General features: G+C 36.5%; 1 protein-coding gene across 3 annotated transcripts in view; it reads right to left on the bottom strand.

Moving 5' to 3' along the window:
* Positions 1-20,927, bottom strand: part of LOC5565890 (excitatory amino acid transporter) — a 42,813-nt gene that overhangs the window by 4,608 nt on the left and 17,278 nt on the right. For 2 of the 3 annotated variants that reach the window (XM_021848159.1, XM_021848157.1), the window contains exons 2-5: positions 19,526-19,712; positions 14,491-14,830; positions 13,312-13,912; positions 12,788-13,074 (exon numbers count right to left, since the gene is read on the bottom strand). In XM_021848159.1, the coding sequence (XP_021703851.1) occupies positions 12,788-13,074; positions 13,312-13,912; positions 14,491-14,830; positions 19,526-19,676 (1,379 nt within the window). In that variant the 5' untranslated portion in view covers positions 19,677-19,712. Of the gene's footprint in view, positions 1-12,787; positions 13,075-13,311; positions 13,913-14,490; positions 14,831-19,525; positions 19,713-19,800; positions 19,900-20,927 lie in introns of those variants that run through there. The other variant, XM_021848158.1, reaches the window with a different exon arrangement.

Here is a 20,927-nt window from a genome sequence, read left to right as displayed (position 1 = left end):
GCATTATAGTAATTATGATTTTTTTTGTTTTAAGTATGGTTTCATGAGTCGATATCGAACTATGGAACATCGACTAATAAAGGTTTGACTATATTTAAAAATATGACGATCAAAATCATTGCAGCCAGTGACGCCTTTTTGTCTGTACTGAAATCGAAGAACTGTCAATGGTGGTTACAATTGAGCAATAGACCTTTTCACGAGACGTCTCAAATCTACTGATTCGGAAGTTTTTTTACAGTTCTTCTGTACAAATGCCGAACGTGTCGGTGGTTCTAAAAGGTAAACAATAATACAAAATAACGATCAAATAGTTATGAAGGCGTAATCGGTTTTCTAGCAAACATCTATTCTGTGAATTCAACTGAATTTTCTGATAAAATTGTCAATAGCATACTACAGTAGCACGTGATATTTTTCTGCTATCAAACAGTATATTTCAAGCACATTGATTGGTTTAAATAATGCGAATAATAGCCTTAAAACTGGTGCTAGACTTAGTACACGATGCTTTTCATTTTTACTTCCATTTGAAAAAAAAAATGAAAGGGCCTATAAAATATCTGATGAGCCTTTGTACGTGCCATAAATTCTTTTGTTCTCATTACTTTTACTGTGTGCCGTGTGTTGATGCTGTCTCGCTCTCTCTCACGGGAAACTTGAAAACAGAGCGCACAGTAAAAATCAAACGTTTTATAGCATGCATAGGCTCATGAGCCTATGAAAGCTATAAAACGTTTGACTTTTTCTGTGCGCGCTGTTTTCGAGTTGCCCGTGAGAGAGAGCGAGACAGCTCCAACACACGGCGCACAGTACAAGTTAAAAGAACAACAGAATTTATGGCACGTACAGAGGCTCATGGGCGGCAGAAAGCTGTTACACAAAAACAAAGATGGATCTGTTAGTGCAAAGTGATATGAGAAACTCGGTCTCTCATGGCGACTCACGGGATGGCACGCACACTACAACATTGTTCGAATCACCTCGAATGTGATAGATATTGCCTGTGTTGTTTACAAATCAATTCAAAGTGCTCTTTGTGCTAGTATAACCATATTATGATTATACTAGCACAAAGAGCACTTTGAATTTATTTGTAAACAACCAGTAAGTGAAATTATCGGTCACGGCGATAATCATAAGCCTATCTCTCAAGCTGATTTTCCGGAGGAAAAAGACGTGCCATAATATCAAACCCGACCAGTACTGCGAGAGTGTGTTCTCACGAGATGTGCAGCAACGAATTTAGATTATCACCAGCAACGAGAAGTTTGCGTCCTACTTTTCTACTAAATATAAAAATAATATTGTTCAATTTGAAGTCGAATGAACCCTATATGTTTTATTTTATTTTGTGCTTATCCATTAATTTACTGGTAGCGAAATGTTTTAACATTTGACAAAACGTGTATTGATGAGCCCAAATGATCAGTATCATAAGATGTTCAGAAAATTAAATGCTCACTGGCGCAGGGTTACTCAAAATATAATTGCCAATAATATGTGAGCACTTTCTTTACCTAATAAATTTGATGAAGACGTCAATTTTTAAAATAATCGGGAACTTGAGATTCTGTATTTGAAAAAAATAAACCAGGAACTCTTTCTTTAGCCTGATGGAATTATTTGAAATCTAATTGAATTGAATGTGGAAGAACAACTTCATCAAAGACACCAACTTTGTAATCTAATTTTATTTTCCTAACCAGGATCCTGAAATAATTCAATTCGAAAATTTCGTTTTGTGGAAGAATTCTGAATCAAACTGCATATCACATGTTTGGTCCTTGACCTACTAAACATCTTTGCTGAAAACACCATCTTGCTAAAATATCATTATCTTAAGTTATTCGCGATCAAAGTTGGGTACATACTAGACCTTGACCTATTCAACATTTTTGTCGAAGACGTCAACTTTATAGGTAGCCTGGATCCTGAGATATCTGTGTTCGCAAAATATCATGCTCACTAGCACCATCTATTGAAAGAATTCCGAATCAAGAAGATCATCACATGGTAGCCCTTGAACTACTGAACAACTTTGCTGAAAACACCATCTTTCTAAAAAATCGGGATCCTGAGATATTCGTGATTGAAATATTGCATGCTCACTAGCGCCATCTTGTGGCAGTTTTTCTTGTTAGGTAGCTTATCATATGTTAGTCCTTGACCTACTAAACAACTTTGTCGACGACATCATCTTTCTAGGTAATCAGGAGCTGGAGATATCGGTGTTTGAAAAATTAAATGCTCACTAGCACCATCTGGTGGCAGAATTTCGAAACAAGCAGCCTATCAAATGTTAGCCCTTGAACTACTGAATAACTTTGCCGAAGACACCATCTTGCTAAAAAATCTAGATCCTGAGATATTTGTGTACGAGATGTTGTATTGCGAAATGTCCACTACATCGGTTCCCCCGGGGCACACTCCGATGGCCACAGGAAGATGAGGATGTTTCCAAAGTGTTTTCTGTCCACTGACCAATTGGTACCATTGGACTGAAGAAATTTGTCGAAGACATCCATATTCTATCTTGCCTAGCTTTGGATGTACAATCAAAATTGCTCCGCGTGTACTCAGTACACGACGCGACCGCTCGTGTGACGGGCCTGGTAAAAAAAAGTTACACGAGCGGTCGCACTGGTGTACTGAGTACACGCCTAAAAACTTAGGTTAAAAACACGATGTTTTCGAATACTTTTCGTTGATTTTTTCGAAAAATTTCTTCTCTACAAGCAAGAAGAAGAGTAGATCTTGGAATAGGACCAACACTCGGATCAATTTGAAGGGATTTTCAACGTGTTTTTCGACTTTTCGCAAAGTGCGTGTACTCAGTACACTAGGGCGACCGACGGTGGGATAAGCGAGATAAAGGGTATATACAGAGTCTCGTTAGCCGCTGGAAAGGTCACCTCCTGTGAACCCTCCTAAAGGTGAATGTAGCTGCAGGTCATCAGCCATGAATTACACAACTCACTGGGATGCATCTAGAATCATGTCTGCATCGATACAAAATAATGGAAAAAATAATGGTTATTGGTTATGAATTATTAAAGAAACGAGTTCTAAAAGAAAATCCTGTAAGGCATCCTAGGAAAACTAGAGGAAAAGTGAATGAATGAATTCCTTGAGTAATTTTCGAATATTAAATTGGTCTCTGAAGTAAATTTTTAAATTATTTTAAGAAAAATTCCAGGTTTGGAACAATAAGGTCCTAAAGCCCTGAGCCAATTTTAGTGCCAAACGCTTAAGTTTCGTATAAAAACTCATGTTTACTCAATTTTAAATGTTTTTTGTTTGTTTATGCCCAAAAAACTTTTTTTTGTGATTTTGTCACACCTCTAAACTTAAACTCAAATTTTGGGTATATTTTGTTACCCGTGTCCCTTCCGAAATGTCAGATAAGAACAACCCCTGTGGTGTTTTTGTCGACTAAGCGAACGTCAAACATGATCATAGGTGTCAAAGTTCATTCATGGATCAAATGTTTAAATTAAAGTTCAAATATGATATGGTCGCCGTTAAGTCAGAAGGGACCAAGTACAAAACTTGGGAAAATTGGATTATTCTCTCATTTAATGCGAAATTACCTTACCTCCGTTACACTTTGATCAGATTTGAAGAATACTGAAAACTGCGGAGATATGTAATAAATTTACTTTGGATGATCAACAAAAATCGATAAAAGTGTGCAGACAGAATGGACCAAGTGCTTATTACCATAACACCGAAAATGATCAGCGCGCTGAGGAATGCGAGGAAATGAAAAACATTTCTGGAGATTTGTCAGATTTTTCGACATCGAATCATTCTTCTACTTATCCATCAATAGAAATTTATGAATATTACTTAATTCGATGCATTTGATTTTGATTTTTGAGCATTTACCATATTTGGATGGGTGGTCAGAAATTGCAACAAATTCTGTGCAGACAGAGTGGACCAAGTGTTGAAAAGCAATAAAATGATTCATTACTGCATTTTTTGAGTCAATTTCAGAGTCCAATAGAAGTTTACGGTAGATCTATAGTGTATGTAAGGCATGTCCTAGGTCCCGCTTAATGGACCAGCATATTTTGGTCGGTACTTGGTCCACTCTGACTGAACGCATATTTGAATTTTTCTGGTCTTCAATGCCTTGACCTGCGAAACCTTAATTTTCAAGCTATCGTAATGTCACTGATTTTGATATTTACTATATGGATTATTTAAGAATTTACGATACTGCTGTCGAAGGGTCTTGATAATTTGTTTATCTTATAGATATGCACCCAATTTGACCATGCAAGCATTAAATGATTGTTATTTTCCAAGAAATTGTTCAGTCAGAGTGAACCAACTCACTGCACGGTGGTCTTTAGTTCAGTCAGAGTGGACCAAGTACACACAGCCCATCAAAAAATCGTTCTATTAGAGGTTTGGATTATGATTTTTCATGATTATCACATTACATTATATTGTTTGAAAGTAACAAAAAGACGTGTAGAAATATTGAACCAAAATTTGAACGAGTTCAAATATTACAGAGCGTTAGACTTTGAACCCATTTTTCTCAAAATATCAAAAATGTCACTTGGTCCACTCTGACTTAACGCCGACCATATAGTCTTTATTTGAGCGAGAAAAATTGCTAAAGTAGTTGCAGTAACATGCTCTATTGTGTTATTAACAAAAAACAAGATGTCATTGAACATTTTAGGACTCTAATCATAAAAAAGTCTATAAAAGAAGCACTAAATGAGCTCCTGCAGAAAAAATCGCTGTAATATCTAAAAACATTGAAAGAAGAAAATGCTTGAGATAATGTCTGTAAACTTCCTGTCAAAATACTTCCAGTAATACGAGCAGTAATACTTATAATGAAGTAAATAAAAAAAATCTTCATTGTCTTTGTTCCTGTTTAAACTTTTTTCGACCTTCCAGTTCGAATTTGAAACATTGAAGTGTAATAAAATTGTGCTATACATAGACAAATGATCACGCTACAAAAAACCGTAACCTTTTCATCATTTAACATCTCAGTTTTAGAGTAATTTACGGTTTCGACACCATTCGGCTATTCTCCTCGACAACGAATATTGAAACGTCAAATGCAGTGTACCTCTGTCAAAACACTTCAATAAATAAATTCAGTTCTTTGTTTGATCTGTAAGCTTCCCCCGATAAGTTTTCCGGGACTGCACGAATAATTTCCTCAAAATGCGGCTGTATTAGGTTTTCCGACAACAGAACAGCAGTTCTTATGGGAAAGGCTGTTGAAAAAAATGAGGACACTGATACGAGAAGTCGATGCGTTGTAAAACATTTTCAAAATAGTAGTGTACGAAACAAGTTGCAGAATGATGATTTTTACAGCACGAGTCGTAAATTTATCGTACGAGGCTTGCCGAATAGGAAAATAACGACAAGTGCTGTAAAAATCGAGTTCTGCTACAAGATACGTATAACATTTTTTGCAATTTCGTAGAAGACCCCTGGAGGGTATCAGAAATTATATCGGAATGCATTCACTATCATTTTACAATTTCTGACAAATTGTTGAGTGCTTATTCATCACGCAACTTAAAACAGTTGGGTAATGAATCATTACAGCACTGGTTTCAGTTGCGTAATGACTATTCCCGCACTGCATACTTCAGTGCAGGAAAGTAGGCCGTTTCATCACAGATTAACGTGATGAAAAACAGCCTACTACAATGAGAAATTGCAAAAAGTTTTAAACAACTCTGTCGGTGTGAATTGATAAAGAATTAGGTAGCGCATAAACAGGCAGACACGTAATTTGCTTGTCAATGTCCGAAAAAAATATAATAGAAGAGTGATGGAATCCAAATATGACCCTCACAATGGTCGACTTGTGCCCCTACTCACGTTTTCAAAGGCACTAAACTGGAAAAATAGTAGGCATACGTTCCTGATGTTCTCATTTTAAGCATTCTGCTAGTACATAAGGCGAAAAAAAAGTGTACCGTTGTCCTTCGCGTCCTTCAAAACTGTCTCACCTTAAGTAAGTATTTTTCCTCCTGATTCATGAATCGCATTATCGACCAAAGGTGACTCCCAGATATGTTTCCTCCCTCACTAATAAACACCCTTTCCGGTGATTGTGGATATGCAGAGGTATTCTCGAACTCTAGAAGCAACAACCGTTACATACAAAAATTTCTTTTCCATCCCAACTGACTTTAAAGACTTGGCTGGCGTCGTTATTGATCAGTTATATGAGATCTGCTAAAATGTGTACTTCTAGAGTAAGCGGAAAGTTCCATCCCTTATTTATTTTAATCGAAGTGCAAGTCCAACCAGTTACGATCAATCACAAAGTAGCAACCATTGACGGTACAGTCAGTCTATGCTACGCTATTGCTGAAATTCAACTAAACATTAGACTAGCAAAGATCTCACCAGGAATCGATCGAAGGTTTTAGCAACAATCCGCAATGGACCTTGCGAGGAATTGTGAAAATCAAAAGGTTTTTACCAAACATCTGTTAAATTATCTTATAGTGAATTCATTCAGGTATTCAAGGAATTTGTCAAGAAATCTGCACGGGTAGAAATCAGTATCCAAAATCATGATTATTCACCAGGGTATCATGATTCCAGTGTGTTTTCATCTTATGAAAATACACCATGATTTGGACTCACGATATCGTGTGTCAGATTGATTCGCGCATCCGTTTCGGATCAGGATGATTCGCGCATCCGTTTCGGATCTATTTAAGGTGAAACAGTTTTGAATCAACTTCTAAGATTGCACTAAAACTTCAAAGGCACAAATCTCACAAAAAAAGCATCCAACAACCGTGCACTTTTTATTTTGGCTTTGTGCACTAGCAGAAAGCTTAAAATAAGAAGATCAGGAACATTTGCCAACTATTTCTCCATTTTTGTGCCTTTGAAATCGTGAGTAGGGGCACAAGTCGGCCATTGTGCCGGCCATCTTTGGATTCTGAGATGTTTCACCTTAAAATTCTATCAGTCAACCCGATAAACAAAAAAAAACAACATTTGTTAGAGCACGATTCGAATCAAGAATCTTCAGATTGAGAGCCACGTACTATAGCACAGTACCAATCTATCGTGATGAATGATGGGTGATCGATGCGAATGAGTTGAAGCAAAGTGCACCGCTTTGTGGTGTCGCTCTGGATGTTACGTTTATGAAGAATCATGATTATGACCAGTACTGGGAATGGTAATAGTAGTAGGCTTGAGTTTTTGCGAAAATCACGTGGCTCTTTTATTACAGTAGTTCAAAACTGTGAATCTCATCAAGTAGCCTATGTTGGGTGCATGAATTTTCTAAACCAGTAGTGTCATTGAAGGCTGTAAATGCGGGAAATGCAGTGTGGTAATCAGATTTTTATCTGTGTGGTAAGGGATGTATACACTTGGAAATTTTTATGTTATTCCTTTTTATTTTCTACTGTGTATTTTCTACAGATTCTTTAAGAGTTCAAAATACTTTATTTTCTCGTTTTTTGATAAATAAGTATTTTGAAGAGAAGTCTGTCAAACAAACATGCAGATACCTATGTATGGAAATCAAAACCGTTTAAAAAGCTGATAATGTAAAATTCAATGTTTTAAAAAAAAAATTTGTTTGACTCAGCATACAGACAAATTTTATTACCTCCAGAGAGCACGTCAATTTCCGGAGATGCAATTCTTTAGTTTTTAATGATCACAAATAATAATCTTAGGAAAGGTTAAGGGTGATCATAGTTCCGTTGCTTAGCTGAAAAATCACAAAATTTTGTCTACAATTTTAAAATACTTCAATAGCTGCGTTCGTCGAAAAACTTGAACACGTATGTAAAGAACAGAACAGACGAAGAGTGTTTGAACGCTATCACGCTAATGTATGTGCGTGCAACCGAATGTAGCTTGGATGAATTTTGGAACAAACTACGAAAAATGTATATTGCAGAATATTGCAATCTTGTTTAGCATTCTTATATAAAAAAAAAGAATCATAGATAAAGCTAGTACAAAACGAAATATTCTTTGGAGCCCGAAGGTTTTTCCATACCCAACAGACGTATTTCGGAAAACTGTTGGAAAACTTCACCAGCTACAACAGATTTCCTTGGAATAGCGTTGTAAATTCATACTTGCAGAGGTGGTACGTTATTTTTTTAATGTTAATCTAGCAATATTTTTAAATTTTGCTGTTCGAATATTTTTGCACACGTTCTTTTTCTTATTCTTCTTTCTGGCGTTACGTCCCAACTGGGACAAAGCCTGCTTCTCAGATTAGTGTTCTTATGAGCACTACCGCAGTTATTTACTGAGAGCTTTCTTTGCCGATTGAACATTTTTGCATATGTATATCGTGTGGCAGGTACGAAGATACTCTATGCCCTGGAAATCGAGAAAATTTCCTTTACGAAAAGATCCTCGACCAGCGGGATTCGAACCCACGACCCTCAGCATGGTCATGCTGAATAGCTGCGCGTTTACCGCTACGGCTATCTGGGCCCCTTTTGCACACGTTATACTTTTCCAAAAACACATCATTATTCATTCAAGTTCACAAAACCCTCCTAGAGCCTAATCCTGGTTGCGCTACTGACCCAAGATATCGTTCCTAGGAGTAGCTCGTATTTAATCATCGACTCCTCAGATATGTTTCTGTCTCTCATTTTTTTTCCAGAAGCTAATTTTTGACTGCATTCTAGAAACCTATGAATCTCTACATCTCTACGTCTCATAGAATTCATCTATGGAATCCTGGCAAGGTATTTTTCTAAATATAAGAAAATTCATCATGAATAGTTTCAGTTATTCTAGGGTGTTTCCAATGAACACAAAATCGTGTACAATAGCGATTGAGAGTACAAAAGCGGATGCAGTACATGCGACATTAGGCTGCATTCAAAATGTACGTATATTGCCTCCACTATTGTACATTTATATGATATACACGATATATCATATACGATCGTATGTTTACTGGATAGAGACTCCTACAAGTATTAGTCTAAGAAGTACCCTTCGGGAAATCTTCTACATATTTTTCAGGAAAATTCTGCATACATTCTATCTCGAATTTGTTCGGAAATAACACCCATAATAACGTTTCACAAATTACTTCTTTCTAGGAAAAGTTAGTCAAGTTTTTTTTTTCTCTTCAGGTTACTTCAGCTATCTCCTATTTTTTATATTGATCCTGATAACTCTCTTGGTATGTCTTTTAATTCCTTCATAAAGTCCTTCAATTGTCTCTTCAAAAATCCATTTCTTAATATTTTCTCTAGTGAATGCAACTATGTAAATTCAACTTGCGACAAATACAAAAAGTTTACTCAAAGAATTCTCTGAAAACTTGGCTAAGAACTCTTGTAGAAATTCTTCCCAAGGAATCTTTTCCCTTCTGGAATTCATACAAAATTCAATCCAAGCCAGGAAGTTTAATTAGAAAATCTCTAACAATACTATAGGCAAGAAATTTTCAACAAATTACTCTATGGAATATTTCAGTAGTTTGCCTTGAGTAATTTAAGATATCATCATAGCAATTTCTCCAGGAATGCTGATTTGGTTTCTTCACAAAGTTTGCAGAATTCTTCAGATAAGTGAAATTGATTTGAGAATTTTCCCTGATTTTTTTTTCAAAACATTCCTTCTCCGATTATTCTAGGAAATACTTTAAACATTTATCTGGAAATTATTATGCTATACTTTGATTTCCTTATACTGCGACTTCCCTACATTATTTTTCTCAGGAAAAATACTACCGAAAAGCACTACAAAAATTAATTTGCAATTTTTCAAGATTTTACTTTAAAAATGTCTACAAGGAATATTCTTAGACAAAATCCTAGATAAATCCTTGGAAGACTGAAAGAATTCCTTTGGTATGTTTTTTTTGGATTTCTTGGGAAATTTCATGTAGGTAGAATCATGTAGGTAGAATGTAGGGAAATCAATGCTAAAAGGTAGAGGAATTCTGTTGACCCATGAGTGATTGAAGATTCTTTAAATAGCTATTGGTGTTAATTCTAATAGAGTCTCAGAAAGTATGCTGGAAATTATTGTTTTATTCCTGAAAGAACTTCTCAGATGCATTTTAATATCTGCAAATAAATTCCAACTCGATGAATGAATCTGTTTTAGAATTATAGAACATGTATGTCGGAGTGCAAGAAAAAAAAATGGGTGTAATGTCCAAAGAAATATCTAGACGATATAACAAAAAAAAAAAACAAGAAACGAAGAAATGTGGAAGAAATTAATGTAATAACTTTGATTTTGAAAAGGATTGATTGGTAGAACTCTTACAAAAAATATTAAGAGAAATCCTGGAAAAGATATTAGGTGTGATTCTTTCGTAGGCTACGAAAGAATCTTTATACATTGTTGAAGCTCATGTCATGTATTTTTAAAGTTTTATATTTGAAAGAATACATAACCGGACGCAAAACTAGAAACAAATCCCGGAATTTTTCTGGGGGAATTTCTGACGGATTGTTTAGCCTGTTACTCAGAATCAAGTTGAACCAAAACCAGATAAGGGTGCAGAGTAGGGCGTCGCAAAATTTCACTTTATCAGAAAGCTTAACCTATAAAATGGTAGCCAAGAATGTAACAATCAAACCTTTGTATAAGGGAAACTCTGAGAAATGACGTTTAGATGTTTCCCCGTTGCGAGTTTTGAACAAAGTACGATTTTCGTGAGTTATGTTAAACAAATATTTCTAAGTAGATGAAATAACCGAATTTAGTACTATACCTTTTAATTCCACTAGATTTTAAATTAAATGGTATAGTACTAAATTCGTTTTTTTCATCTACTTATAGGTATTCTACTAAACAGTTCGAAGATTTATTATTAAATATTTCTAGTTCAGCAAAATTTTGTAAAATCCATGGTTTAAATATTTTTTGCAGATCCATTGGATTTTGAGCTAGCTGAAAAAAAAATGATTTGCTTGCACAATTTTTTTATTAATTGTGTATTAAAGTCAACGCCAATATTGTTCTTTACTTATGGGAAATTTTGTTAAAAAATTTTTGCCGAAAACATCATAACCTTATATTTATGCGTTTTGGAGTTATTCGAGAGTAACCCCTCTACAGACAGCTTAATTTTTCCACCACAAAAACTATTCAGCCATAACTTTTTTTTTTCTATTTTTAGAATCTGTGTCAGTGTTGATCATTGTTCATATGGTTTTGAAAATATTCAGATGTTCCTTGGGGGACCGACATTCCCCATATAAAAATTGTTCGACCAAAAATCATGGAAATCGGTTGAGTTGTCTTCAAGAATTACGGAATGATGTTTTTTGAATAATTCAAAAACTTAAAACGGCCAGATTGGTACCAGAAACAATCATTATATAAAACGGTTGCAACAGACTCTCATTGTAGTATCGTTTCGAACAGTGAATGACCGAACATGAGGAAAAATACTTTAGCCTTAGTAACTAACGTAAATTATGGCAAAACGTTGGTCCCCCAAGGAATATTGAAATAGCTTCGGATCCAGATGAACAATGATCAATATCGACACAGATTCCCAAAATAAAAGAACTTTTTGAGGGCTTGTGAAAATATGGTGCAGAAACATCGGATAACTGAAGTTATAGCTATTTGAATATTTGTTTGTGGTAAAAAATGAAGCTGCTGGTAGAGGGGTTAACTGCGGGCAGAAATGCGACTTTATTGGTATTTTTAGCAGAATTTCAAACGAATGTGATCCAATTTCCACCATATTTTCCCATTAACCGAAGGACACCGATTGACGCATCATATTTCACATATAGTTGATGTTAAAGCTAGATAGACCGTTTTTAACAATTTATATTATTTTTCTTCCTCATTGCACTCACAACATGCTCGATTTTTTCAAAACTGTTGTAATGTTAGCATAAAACTTCGATTTTAGACCAAACCAAAAAGAGTGTGCAGCCAAAATTTAAACTAATTTGGATGAAAACTGAGACTGCACAAGCCCTATAAAGCTGGAATCTTGTGATATATAGAAGAGTCTGTCTGGATGAATCTGTCTTCAAGAATCTATCTCAAGGAAATCTTAGAGGACATTTTGAAATCCTTATATGCAGTCCTTATGTGCAGTTATGGATAGCATACAGATATAAATCAGAGATGGATTGAAACGGAAATATCATTGACTGCTGGAATAGTTTAGATTTTTATATGGAGTTTCGAGGTTATGTCAGATATGAGTCAATTTAATCCATAATAAGGATCATCCTCTTCCACTGATCCACATCTGTGGGGTGGACATCGTTCGAAATTAACCTCGAATTTTGAAATATATTCTCAAGAACAACTATATTCTGCAGTGCCAGGCAGGTAATTTTGTTTTGTACAGTGTTACCATGTTTTTTGCTATTTTTTTTTTTTGTTTTAAAAAATGACGCTCAGTTGATTCATAATTCTGGGGTGACTGTACCGTTTCAATTACTGTCTAGGCTAAAAAAATGCCGGTCAATTGAAATTCTATCAATCGAATCTTCAGGCTTTTACCAATCTGGCAATTACAATACGTTAGATGGACCCTTTTCTCAGCCAACAAATTTAACCAAGATGACTTTCGAGCTTTATTTACTTTGCTCACTGCAAAAGATACAGGAGAGTGGGTGTCCTTCATAGTTCAAATATTGTATATGATGATCGTTTTATACGAAATTTATTTTATACGAAACTTTAGAGAACACTTGCACCCCCTGAAGGAAATCTTGGCTATTCCCATGCTGTAGGTATATCATAGCTTAATTTTAAAATGAAAACCACTGCTAAGGATACTTACACACACCAATCCACGGCAAACAGCAGCGTCACGTTGTGCATCGGAGCGTCGATCGCCGTTAGTACCACCAGCAGTAGCACCAGTGCCGCACTCGGAATGCTGGCCGAGCTCATCGAGGCCGCCGTCGACGTCAGCACAACGGTCAAAATTTGCCCGAAGTTCAACTCCATGCTACTCATTTGAGCAATAAAAATCGATGCAATCGAAATGAACAGCGCAGTGCCGTCCATATTGATGTTGGCGCCAATCGGAAGCACAAACCGTGTGATTCGGGTGTCGATTTTCACCTGAGGAAAATATTAGCATGTCTTAAGAGCGGGACTAGCACCAATGGTTTATCCAAAAACAGCCAATAATATTGTTCAAACGTGCAATTATTGGGTATAAATTAGCATTTTAAAATTCAAAAATAGCGTTCTGGAACGCTCTATGTCTAATTATTTTATTGACTGCTGACACAGTGGAAAAATTACAAAATTATGATACTACGATGTCAACACTCAGACTTTGGCAGCCATTTTTACCTTATCCTCCATGCACCGGAAGGTCAACGGAAGGGCCGCAGCAGTTGAGGCCGTGGCAAACGCAGTAAGCATCGGTTGAATCAGCGATACGTACAACTTGAAGGGGTTCTTCTTCAGAAACATGAAGTATATGAACTGCACAATGACCCACTGATACAGGAGCACTCCGAACAACACCGTAAAGATAAACCAAGCCAGTTGGGTCATCACCAAGCTGATATCACTCACAGCCAAAATCTTACCCGCGATGACGCTTCCAACCCCAATCGGAGTCAACCACATCACACCCGTGACCATCTTCATGATGACGTCGAAAATCGCTCCGAAGAACTGAATCACCACATACCCCTTGCTGCCAATCGTTCCCAAAAGCGTGCCAAAAACCAAGCAGAAAAATACAATCCCAAGGGTGTTGGTACCCGGCCTGTACTCCACAATCCGAATCAGTTCGTCCTCGTCATCCCAGGAGAAAGTGTTGTGAGCAGTTGGCTTAGCATTTACCACCGGAAGCACACTACCGTTGATGGCATTCGAACGCGGAACGTAAACCGTGTGAGCCTGCTGGAGAGCCGCCTGGAATATGTTGTCGGGGAAGATGTTTCTGGAACGATACAACATGTTATTACTCTTTCATTGTGTCTCCAAAGACGGATTTCCTATGAAAGGCTCAAACACAGAAATTGTGATGTTATCGGCCTTAGCAGTCCAAGTAGCAGAAAAAAACAATTTCGCATCTACATCCGACGGTTTCGGTAATATATTCGGTAATATAAGTAGATGAAAAACCGAATTTAGTACTATACCATTTAATTGCACTAGAGTTTGTATCCTATTGGCAGATACGCGTAATTTGACCTCAACTGTAAAGCCGTCTTCAGAATCGTGTGCTAGACTCGACTCTAGTACACGACACTGAAGACGGCCTTACATTTGAGGTCGAAATACGCGTATCTGTCAAAAGGATACGAACTCTAGTGAAATTAAATGGTATATAGTACTAAATTCGGTTTTTCATCTACTTGTAGATATTCCACTAAACAGCAGAATATTTATTATCATTAATATATTTTACCTTTTTCAAATTGTGTTACTTGTTACTTCAGCCTTCTATAAAAATTCCAGATTTCAGCCTTTAAAGCAGTTTGTGTTTCAGCCGTACCCCCCAAAGACCACCCTTACCGTCCCAAATCCAAAATGCTGTCCATCAACGAGACGGTTTTCCCACCGGAAACCGAATACTCCACCATGGCTTCGTGCATCCGCGGATCCCCTGGATGAATCAGCAGGACCAACGTGGTGCCCAGAATGGCGTTCAGCAGCGACGTCAGGGCAAAGTAGGCAAACGTCCGCAGGGCAATCTTTCCGTTCAGTTTGGCGTTCAGACTGGAAGAACCGCTAATCAGGCTGGCAATCACCAGCGGAAGGATCATCAGTTTCAGCACCCGCATGAACAGCTCGCCCGGATAGGCAATCAGCATGATGGTGTCTTCGGATAGCTCTAGCGGGCGGAGTGTGAATCCTGCGTAATAAGGAAGAAAATGATAATCAATTGGTGTTGAACGCTGCTCATAATTTGGAATAATGTAGATAATATACTGATAATTTAAAAGTGCATCTAGTTGTGCTTAACAAGGTTGACTGATCCAGCACCTTCTATATTTAATATTACGATAAGTTAAAGCTGAAAGGAGCTAATATTGCAGAACAACTTTTATATGTATAACAACATAATAGTGGCGCAACCTTCATTACTTATAACGTTGATATTAGATGTAGAATAGCGCATGTTCATAAATATAGGTAATGTATATCATTCCTCGATGGTTTCTTCGGTATGATCGGCTCTTCAACTTAAGTGAAACATAATAACAAGAATTGGGATTTATAGGAGGCGCAAGCGACTTGAAGCAACCTCCACGCTGCATCTGATCTTTGGGATGATAACCAGCCCCCGAAAAAGGTATGGTTTCGTGTACTGGATCACTGGAACACTGAAATAAAAAGCCGCTACATTGAAAGACGCCATAATTTCATAATCCTTTAAGTTTACTGACTCTATTACCTCTGAGAGGTATCTCTCGCATCTCCTTCCTTGTAGATTTTTGTTGTAAAATGGGGCTTGCATCTCCTTGCCATTCTACAGGGTTTTGTCTGCAGAGTGCGAAACATACAAGAAGAACAGATTGCACACCAAGTTCTTACACTCTATTCTAGGTATCTTAGTCTTGTCTTTTAAATAGATAAAAAAAATGGTAGTATAATTTCTTTAACCCATTTTTAGGTTTTCAAAACTTTTCTACAATTTTCAAAGACCCCTCCAAGAATTCGGCAAGTATGTATTCAGAAACTCATAAAACCTTTTGCCAAGATTCCGTAAGATTTTTCAGGATTAATCTGCCAGCCATTTCATAGTATGTCGTTATGCCATAGATATGTAATCTGATTATCTCGCTTATTCCATTTAATACATTTCATGCGTATTATTACTGATGCATTAAAACAAATTTCGTGAATGCAAAGATGCGATCGACCTCTATTACAAAGGGTTTGTATTTATTAGAGAAATTTTTTAAATAAATATTCGATTAAGAAGATTTCCGATGGTTTTGACTTTGTTTTTAACAGCACATATCAATATTTCAGTTAAAATCATGAACTTTCAGAAAAAAATGTTCGTTTCGACATCAAAATTATACTGTAAATCCTCTAATATCCTCCAAAGATACAATATACCATTTGAACTTCTAAGTTATACCTTTCAGATCCTGCGCAAATTGCATCCCCGTTTTTCCCCCTTTTTGAGATATTGACGTATAAAAAATATGATTTTTTAACAAAAATAAACGAATGAATAGAATCACTTAATTCTGTCACCAAAATGCGCGTTTCAGCTTGTTTAAAAACTTTGTGAAAGACGTAATTTTGATAGAATTTGAAATCAAAAAGTTATGGTCAATGGTGTATCATTGAAAACGTCATAGCAAGGACTACAGTAGGCTTACAAGGTTGGCGTCTTCAGCTAAGTTGTTCAAAATTAAACAAAGAACAACTTTCTAGAACACTTCAAAACGCTAACTTAAAAAGCATAAAAGTTGGCAAAAATGTTTCTGCATTTAGTTGGACAACCCTAATGTAACCTGATGTAAAAATGTAGTCCTCATCACATAATAGACACCGACACGTTAATGCTTCCAGTGGACGATTAGCCCTTTAAAGGAAGCACCACACTATAAAACAGCCCGTTGTCATGCATGCATCGCCCAGTGGCACAGTCGAAATACGTTCCTGACGAAAAGTTTTTGCGGACTGAAGCGGCAATCGAACCCACACTCCTTCCCGAGCAACACACATGTTTTAATTGTGTATTATCAACTTATATATGACTAATTTTGGTCATATATCTGTTGATAATACATAATTATAACATGTGTGCTGCTGGGGTTGGCACGATGCGGTTAAATGCTTGGAACCACTAACCGCACGGCCACGAAGCATACATTTTAACCGAAGATACTCTTGTTCTAAAAACTCATCTTCATAGTTAAATATTTTTTTTCTTCCTAATTTTGCGATCTGGCCCAATTGGCAGTGGTCACAATATTACGGATCACCCACTGTCAATGGTCAATTCCGATGTCGGGTATTAGAAGGTGCGGTGGAAGCATCAAATTAGTATTTGTGATAACTTCAGTTTCAAAGTGGTAGTTGTACGATGCCAATTTCAGCGAGCCGGAATTTCCCGAAGTAGACGAAGATGACGTCAGGTCTGGTAAAGGTTAGTCCATCAATTACGTTAGGGTTAATGGGGGGAAGGAGGGTTTGAGATTTCTTACGTGTCATACATACAAATTATTTTTAATTTTCACACTAAAAATCTTACAACGGGGGGAAGGGAGGTCCAAAAACGACCAAAATTGTCTTACTTAATTAATGGACAGCCCTAAACTGCGAGCAAATTTGCAGCAGGCTTGTCGTTACCATCAACTGATCGTTTTTACACCTTTTTGGCAACTTATACAAGCTAACACATATTAAGAACCAGACCTCTCCTATACGACATTGGGTCAACTCCCCTTTGCATGTGAAACAGAGTGATTATTAATCGTGACTATGTGAACCATAATATTATGAGCAGTGTAGTTGCGGAATTTGGGGCAAGTGTGCAACCTTAAGCAAATTGTTCTCCAACTTTGTCTAAAACTTATAAAACCCTACATTTTAGTCATATTGTATTAGTTTCGCATCTTTTCTTAAGCACTGTGCCTTTAAAAAATAAAATGACGTCAAAAAGTATTAGTTTTGGAGCTTCTCAAATAACCTTTTTTTTTTTCAACACTATGGGGCAAGGCGGCCACTAAATGAACATCACATGTAATTCTACTTCTAATGAAATTTTCTTTATTTCCTATTAATACTACTTACAAAGCAGAGGCTAATTGATAATTTAAAAATATGTTTAAGTTCATCGTCATGAGGGTCTGTTTCATAACAAGGAAAATACAAAAGAAATTTTAAAAAAAATCCAAAAGAAACTCCGAAGAAAATTCCAAAATAAGTTGCCCAGGATGTTCCAAAGGAAATTCCGATGGAAATACCGTACGATATTCCGAAGAAAATTGCGAAGGGAATGATGAAGAAAATTCCATTGGGACTTCCAAAGGGAAATCCAAAGGAAATTCCACAGAAAGTACCGAAGTCCGAAGGTAATTATGGAAGTTCGAAAGGAGTTCCTTATTCCGAAGGAAATAAAAAAAATCGAAGGAAATTCCAAAGGAAATCCAGATGGAAATACCGAAGCAAAATCCAGAGGAAATTCCGTAGAAAATTTCAAAACAAATTCCGAAGGATGTTCCAAAGGAAATTCCGATGGAAATGTTGAAGGATCATCCGAAGAAAATTCTGAAGGTTATTCCAATGGAAATTCCTAAGGAATTACGATGGAAATGCCAATGAAAAATCCAAAGAAAATTCCTAAAAAAATTCCTAAGACAATTCCAAAGAAATTTCGAAGGAAACTCCAAAGAAATTTCGAAGACAATTCCAAAGCAGATAACGATGAAAATTCAAAAAAAAATGCTGAAGGAAATCCCAAAGGAAATTCCGAAAAAAATTTTGAAGGAAATTCCAAATGCAAAAAAAATTCCAAAACAAAATCCGATAGAAACACCGAAATAAAATCCACAGGAAATTCCGAAATTCCAAAGGAAATTTCGACGAAAATTCCAAAATATATCCCAAGGGAAAATTTGAAAGAGATTCGAAATGAAATTCCAAAGGAAATTACGATTGAAATGCCGAAGGAAGTTCCAAAGGAAAGGCAAAATACATTCCGAAGAAAATTCCTAAGGAAAATCCGAAAGTAATTCCGAATTGAAAAAGAATTCCAAAGGAAATCCGAAAGGAAATTCCAAAGGCATGTCCAAAGACATTTCCGAAAAAAAATCAACAGGGAATTCCGTATTCCAAACGAAACTACAAAGGAAATTTAAAAGAAGATTCTGAAGGAAATTCCTATGGAAGTTTCAAAGGAAATTTCTAAAAAAAATCTGGAGGAAATTCCTTTGAGAATTCCGAAGGAAATTTCAAGAAATATTCTTGAGGAAACTTCGAAGAAAGTAGCAAAAGAAATTCCGAAGATAATTCCAAATGGAATTCTGAACTAAATTCCACAGGGAACTAAACGAATGTCTAAAGGAAACTTCAAAAGAAATTACAAACGAAAACGGACATACCGAAAGAACTTCCCGAAGGAACTTCCTGAAGCAAGTTCCTGGAGGAATTTCCTTTAAGAACTTTCGGAGGATACACTACCAGAAGGAACTGTCGTAAAAACTAACCAGAAGAACTTCCTGATGGAACTACCAGTACGAACTTTCCCGATAAACATCTGAATGTGGAGTATTTTAGAAGAAAAAATCCTGGAGGATCTTCCGGATCTGTAAGATTTTGAGAAAGTAATCAACGAAATTTGGTAAGAATAAGAAGAAGTAAAATCATAATATCAGCTGTCAAATAATTTCACCATGATATCCAGTGTGAACGGGTTTCGTGATACAATTGTATCAGGTTGCTTGTATCATGATACAACGCCGTAGTCTGAACAAGGCTGAAGGCCGTCTTCAGTGTCGTGTAACTAGATTCGACTTAAAACAGAATTTCTATATATTTGTGCTGTGCATAAGTGCTACATGAAACATAACATTTTTCCACTTACCTAGTACAACGCCCAACAGCACTCCACTCAGGGTCACCAGGATCAGCTTGTTCTCGGAAACGAACCGCATCCATGCTGGCTGCGCCGTTTTGACGGTTGGCGTATTCCGTTGACTTTCGCCTTTCAAAAACTGCTGCTCGCTTTGTGCCATCCCATTCGCTGAATATGTTTCCGAGTAATAATTAAACTGCATGTAATTAAACCAACGAAACGTTTGATTAATATAGATCAATTGACACGCACTGACTAAATAAGAACAAGAGCCATTATTGTACTTGAAACGGATTGTGTGACACCTTGGCACCCTTCAGGGTGCTTTCTCCGCGCTAAACTGAACCGATTTGCCTAGATTATGTCTCATAGACACTACTTAGAAGAAGATTGGCACGCGCGCTCGATCATCCACGGTCGCAATTTCCATCTCAATGATGTTGTCGACGACGACAGAAAGTACCATCAAGTGGCAGACGCGCGATCCGATAAATTAGCCCCACTATGAGTTTCATGTTTGCAAACAGAAATTAAATTAAATCTAATCGAGTGAAATGAGCATCAGCGACCACAATTGCAATCAATCAAAGCCAACAGAAAGACAGTGATCGGTTGGGGAGAAGAAGTTTCTTGAACAAGAGCAAGGTTGATTGATGACTTTATTGAGAAGGACAATATCCTGTCAAGTGATCGGTGCATATCGACAGTAATGAACGTAACTCATCGCAATGCATGTTGTACAGACTTAAGAGAAAGAAATGCAAAGAAAGTCAATTCCAATCTAACTAATTAAAGACTGCGTTTCATATTGGCAGCTGTCTACTGACGTTCACATATAGTTATAAATTTCTATAAGGGAGACAAAGGGCATAATTAACACACGGGTTGAAATGGACACCATTTTTTCTCTAAAAATATGTATATTTCATCAAAATTGTGCCTTTGGAGCCGGCCTTCTGATACCTGATACTATTTTTGTTAGAAGGGATTTAGATTCTAACAAAAACAATGTATGTATTTGTTTTTGTTAGAATGAAAATTGAAAGACATGGGTCTTCCACGGAGAAAAAACACCCTAGTTTGAAACAACCAAAATTTTTGTTGGATTTAAAACCGAAAATTTGGTTATTTTTAATCCAAAATTGGTTGTTTCAAACTCATTGTTTTGTTTGAAACTAATTTGTTTCATAGGCAATTTTAATGTTGAATCTTCATTTCCTTTTAATCTGAGTTATAGTTGTTTCAAACCAAGATTTTAGTTTATTTTCACAAACAACAAGTTTGTTTTTACCAAAATATAGGTAGAATGTTTCTCTGAAGTGCTATTATTTTCAAAATAGAATAATGGGTTGATTCGACCAAAACAATGTATCGAATCAAACTAAGATTTTATTTAGAATAAAAACAACAA

Source organism: Aedes aegypti, chromosome 2 (assembly GCF_002204515.2).
Source record: "Aedes aegypti strain LVP_AGWG chromosome 2, AaegL5.0 Primary Assembly, whole genome shotgun sequence".
Classification (NCBI taxonomy): Eukaryota; Metazoa; Arthropoda; class Insecta; order Diptera; family Culicidae; genus Aedes; species Aedes aegypti.
The sequence above is the reverse complement of the archived record's forward strand: the minus strand, read 5'-3'. Positions and strand labels throughout refer to the sequence as shown.